This window comes from Xenia sp. Carnegie-2017, unplaced genomic scaffold, assembly GCF_021976095.1.
Source record: "Xenia sp. Carnegie-2017 unplaced genomic scaffold, XeniaSp_v1 HiC_scaffold_2, whole genome shotgun sequence".
Lineage (NCBI taxonomy): Eukaryota > Metazoa > Cnidaria > Anthozoa > Malacalcyonacea > Xeniidae > Xenia > Xenia sp. Carnegie-2017.
This window is the reverse complement of record NW_025813482.1, coordinates 3,716,737-3,722,574: the sequence shown is the minus strand read 5'-3', so window position 1 is coordinate 3,722,574 and position 5,838 is coordinate 3,716,737. Positions and strand designations below refer to the sequence as shown.

At 32.4% G+C, this 5,838-nt stretch overlaps 1 protein-coding gene across 2 annotated transcripts; it reads right to left on the bottom strand.

Annotated features, from left to right (window-relative positions):
- Positions 1 to 234: 234 nt before the first annotated feature.
- On the bottom strand, positions 235 to 4,229 carry LOC124440472. Of its 2 annotated transcripts, XM_046990863.1 has the most exons (4): positions 2,376 to 4,229; positions 1,837 to 1,989; positions 1,407 to 1,551; positions 235 to 601 (listed from the first exon to the last, which is right to left on the bottom strand). In XM_046990863.1, exons 1-4 carry the CDS (start codon positions 4,059 to 4,061, stop codon positions 549 to 551), a joined length of 2,037 nt encoding a protein of 678 aa, XP_046846819.1. In that variant the 5' UTR covers positions 4,062 to 4,229; the 3' UTR covers positions 235 to 548. The 2 variants fall into 2 exon arrangements, with proteins under 2 accessions (XP_046846819.1, XP_046846820.1); XM_046990864.1 differs by lacking the exon at positions 1,407 to 1,551.
- Between the last annotated feature and the right edge of the window lie 1,609 nt (positions 4,230 to 5,838).

Sequence of the window (5,838 nt, the reverse complement as noted above, 5' to 3'; positions counted from 1 at the left end):
ATAATTGAAATTTTCATGGGTACGAATCTTTTTGGGTCACCCTGTACATTTGATACGTCCCTTTTGACTATGGTAATGGTTTATTCCAGAAATTCTACTTCCAAAGTTTTCATTCATTTCCAAATTCCATCAAAATGATATATTTTCGACCTGAGCCCAGAAGCTGTCGAGATTTTCATGTGCATTAAAATGGAGGATTATATTTTGGAAACTTTATTAATAAGAGGAACACAATTTATTGCAGAATGGGTTTGTTATATTTGTGGTGGGTAACCATTGCCCTTAGAATAAGAAAATAATGGAATGCTGGCCATGTTGCATGAATTGGAATTGTAAATAAGGAAAATCCTTTGTTAAAATCATCCAGCATGGCAGCTATGAATTACCAAGCAGCTTACAATAAAATATATGATAATACATGGAGTTATTTGATTAAAGTAATTCGCTGATCTAGTAATAGCTATGTATTAGTTTAACTACAAGAATAAGATAAAATATGAATATTATTCTTTAATATAACCTTTAATAATTGTATAATTAACTTAAAGTCAGGTACAAAGCCATGAAACAATCAGCAAGGATATCATTCGTATCGCAGGATCTAAATAATATATTTATGTTTCGTTTAAAGAACAGCAATATTAACATAGGCACTCAATATTTAACACATGCAAATTCATACAGGGTGTATTAAAAAAACTGCAAACTACAATTTGCCTCGCATGCAGTCTCTATACAAACTTGCAAGCATTGGCTTTCATCTTTTACTAAGATTTTAAAATACGTGTACATTGTAAAGTGTATAGTTCTATAGCAACGTTGTCAGGTAACTACATAAAGAACAACAAGTATTTTGCTAAATTACACGCAAATGCAAATTCCTATCAAAGGGATAAACTGTTTACAAAACGTAAAGTGATGAATTGTGGCAACTATATATTGAAAACCTCAAAAATTTTTGGCTGTACTTCATATGTAACATTTTAATAATAAAGCTCCATAAACAATCACATATGCTGCATGTTCCAGAACAGTGAGAAGATCCATATAATTGAAGGGCTCATATTCATAGCTATATCCGAAGATGATACCTTAATTTTCGATATATTGAGTCATAACGGCCTTAGTGCAGGCAGTATATATATCTAAGGATTACAGAATGACTGCATTTAGGCATTTCTGTGCAATCGGAATATTGAAATAATTTTTTAAATATTCCTGGTCATTGTTCAAATCATGTGCTTGTTTGCAAAATTTCGGATACAGTGAGCAGTGAGCATGATAAGATTTTTTGAAAAGTGAGCATGATAAGATTTTTTGAATGGAAATAATGAAGATTATCTCAAAGCAAATTTTCCAAGAAATTTTTCCAATTAAGATACAAAGCTTATAAATTTTCAACAAACCTGATCGGTGATTTTTTGCGAATGACCGTGGACGGGCTGTTGGTTTTTTATAATTAAAAGCGTTAGAAGCAACTTCCTCAAATCGATAATTTGTGGGCTTCATAATTGTGGTGGTAGCCGTAGAGTAGTTGGTGGTGTTGTAGACCTAAATTGTGATGAGGTGTAGTGATTGTGATTAAAATAACGAACATCTTTATTTTTTATTGGGGCTTTAAAATCAGCTCATAGCTACTCGTAGATTGCATTTTCACTCTGCCTGTTGCTTGATTTTAAACGTTTTAGCAAAAATCTTCCCCTTTGTCGAAGGAATAATTTTGCTATTAAATAAAAATGATTTCTCTTTAAAATTTAGTGAGTTTGGGTGAGAGTGATCTTTTAGAATACAGCGTAAATCTCACACAAAATTTATTTATTAAATGTAAGCATGTACCTTCACTTTTTGATCAACTGATTCATGGATTACCAGTTGATGGACTGTTGGTTTTTTATAATCCAAGGCATCAGATGTGACTTCTTCTAACTTGTAATTTGGGTTTTTGATATCCGTAGTGGTGGCTGTAGGGTAGTTAGTAGCTTGGTAGACCTAAATTATAATCATGTGTAGTGAATGTAATTAACATAACGTCTTCACCACTATTCGCAAAACAGAAACTAACCTTGGTTCAACCCAGGTTTGTTTATGTCGTGTGAAACGTTTAAGGTCACTCATACTCACACTAACATAGCTACGTATTGCGTGGGCTTTAAAATTACCTCATACCTACTTGAACATGGTATTTTCCCTACTCTTGATTGCTTATGGAAATATTTTAGCATAAATTTTGCCCTCTTTAGAGGAAAAAATTTGCCATTGATTAGTTGGAGTTCTTTGTCACATTTATACTTTAGTGTGAGTGTCAGTGAGTCTGAGTGAGATTTTAGAATACAGCGTAAATCTCGCACAAAATTTCTTTCAAAATAAGTAAATACCTGTAATAGTTTATCAAGTGAACCATTAATTATCAGTTGACTGATGAGAAAAGCGATTCTTGTTATTGGAATTTCTTGCAAGTTGATCAGAGTGTAACTGGTTAAATGTGAGATATTAGTCAGTGTAAGCTTTTCCAATAACCATTGAGTGATTGCATCACGACTCAATACTCTTGTATTCAAATGCAATGATGAATTTGTTAAGTTTGCCATTACTGAAGCAAGAGGCTCATCTATTGCGATGGTTTTTTTGGGTGAATATAATTTGGCCAAATCATCAAGACTTGCTTGATTCCATACCATTTTCAACACGTGAAACTTAGTACAATTTATCTTTTTGCTTCTTTCACCGACGTTCAATTTGGCCAACGAACTTAATGTTTTCTTGTTAATATCAAAAGAGCACTCATTTCCAAGATCTTTTACGGTAAACAATCTTTCAAAATTATGATCATTTTTTTTCCATCCGTAAAAGAATCTTAATTGTCGTTTTCTCAAATGAGTAACATGTTTAATAATAGACAACGAGTTGTGCTTTTTAATATTGAGAACATTATCACTGTACATTTCCTTTAACGTGGACAACGTTAACTTTTCAATCTTTTGTTTGTCTTGTTGTAATTGGTTGATAGTTCCGTTAATAAGTTGTATCATTTCCAGTAATGGAAGTTGTCGTATACTACGGTATGAAATTCTCATTGCTTTTGCTAGTGATTTAGGTAAGATTGACATTTCCTTTGCTTTGTTGTCAAATGCTCTAATGATCATTAACTTTTTATATGACTCCCACTGATGAGGACAAACTGTTTTGTTTTCAAAACGTTTCAAATGTTCTTTAGAAAGATTTAAGCTGCCTAAAACGGTTTTGGTAAAATGTTGAATACTGTCTTTGACTCCTAGATTTTTTATTTCTGTAACGCTCTTGTTGCTCAATCCAGCTATTTGAATGGGCGTAATTTGGACTTCTTCATAAAAGTTATGCATTGTATTTTCCTTATACAATGACAATTTCTTAATCAACTTAGTACTGTTTAAATATTTGTCAATATCATTCAATGTAAATGCTTCCATTTCTTTTTCCGTTTTTCCTATAAGTTCAGCAAGGTAACATGGTGTCAAGTTCAGTTTGTTCGTTATATTTCGGATGACAATTTTAGTGATCATACCAACAATTTTAATCCATTGCTCTTCATCCGCAGCATAAAAATCCATTAAACTCAAACAAAGCTTTTTCAGGATAAAATTCGTATCGAATCCGTATTTCTTGCTCAGAACCTTCATTGCCACCTCTTGTATTTTAAAGATTTCTGTGTTCTCAGTTAGGTTGTTAATGCTTTGATTAGACTCGAGCAATTTTGACACAGGAATACGATACGACCATTTGCTTTCACTCATTTGCTCTATTTTTAAGGTTTCCGAGACTTGAGCTGCAGCAGCCATTCGAAACAGAGTTTTAACTGATTTCCTGATAGTTTCGGTGAGATTTTCCCCTATGCTTTTTGCAACGTCGTTTACTGTAACTCGAGAGTAAATTTGTTTCTTTGATTCATACAAGGCATTTGGGAATTCAGGTAATAGCCAAAGCTGAACCACAGGACTTGTCGACACTGGAACGACAATGAAGTCTTTATTAGTGGCTTCACAAGTGGATAAGTAAAGCGAAAGACAGACAATAAGAAAAATCATATTTCAGCACTCTATTTTAGTATTAACCGCGTAATGATCGAACAAGTTCAGTAGAAATTTAAATAAAACTTATAGTAAAAAGGTAAAAGATATCTTTCAACGCTACTTTTTTCTTTTAACATCCTAATTGTGTGTACGCCAAAGCATGAAAGTCTTTCCTCTGACCACATGCACATTGATGAACTTTTTTTATTATTTATTACGTAAGCAATGTCGCTTTTGATTGGTCAACAAACTGGAAATAATTCTCGATATCTGTAGGCTTGACGTCATATGTACAAATAATAGTTTCTAAAATTATAGACGCCATTAAAAGCCGGTTTTGAAAAAAAAATCAAACAACAGCGATATTTGCCACAATTTCTAAAAAAAATTTGAAAGCTTTTAAACAATAAGGATGCGGAAAACACTAAAAATGCAGCGAAGCTGTCTGTGAACATATTTACAACATATTTAGACGAGACGAACTTGAATAAGCCGTCTCGTAAAAACAAATTAGCGAAGGCTTGTAAAATGTTTTATATTGATAGGTTTTAATAATATTTCAGTTAGTTAGAGTGAATAATAAAACAATTATTGATCTCGGCTTTTGCATGATATAAAGATTATTTAGACCTCAGTCAGTGTTATCTGCCAAAGCGAAGCTGAGGAAGATAACGTTGACCTCGGTCTGACTAATTCTTGATGTCATGTTCAACCTCATCCCATAATTGTTTAATAGTATCGCAGCTATTGTGGAAAAAACTAAAAAATATCCAAAAGTTAATGACATTTTTTTGATTTTGTGGTCTATATTATTTAGAGTGCGTATAAATTTATTAATCTTGTCAAAATTTTTGCCTTTCAACGCATCACATTCGCATTTATACAGATTTCACTTCAAATTCACCTATCTAAACTAAAATTGGAAAAGCTGATTGCGTTTTTACATCAGAACGAAAAATTTTTCACAAGTCAACTTTAACCATTGGGCTACAGTTTTTTAGTCTAAAATGTTCTTGTAAAATAGACATGTGTGAAAATAGTTTAATTCACCTGTCATTTTTAAACCAAATGTACTATAAAAAACTAACACGACATATATTAGATAATGAAGCCTTTCAAGTCCAATCTTCAACGAGGAATGTTTTAACTACAACTATGTATGTTGATGAGTTAACGAGCTAACGATTAAAACAAATTAAGATGCCTATCAAACTTTCACTTGAGAACAGTGTTTGTTATAGTTTCCAAACATAGCTCAACAAAATTCACGACAATGCGATTTGCATACGTATTTAAACATACGTAGTATATCAGTCATACCCACACTCACGGGTGAAACGATCCAAGAAATATTTTGATTGGTTCAAAGACTTTGTGCCAGTTACGTATATGAACTGTGCAATCTTGCGATAAAGGTTATTTGTCGAGATGATTTAATTGCATACCCCATGTTGTATGTTTATATTATTATTGCTATATTTCATCGAAGTAGAATCTCAGCAGCCCATTAATAATCCAAAAACTAAAATGAAAAACACAGGACCGCAGATGATTGATTATTTAGGGGGGTCTATATTTATATATAAATACTCTGTTCTTAGTTTGGATTGAAATCAAAAAATTTGGAAATATGAGCTCCCTAATTATAAATCGTTTGCAACCAGTGAGAAAACATTCAATGGGATCTGATTAGCTATCTTGCTAGGGATTTGGGAAAATGTTATTACGAAGTAAAAAAGTTTATGAAGTGTTGAACCATGTTTTTTATCATACGAGTATTGAAATCTATGTG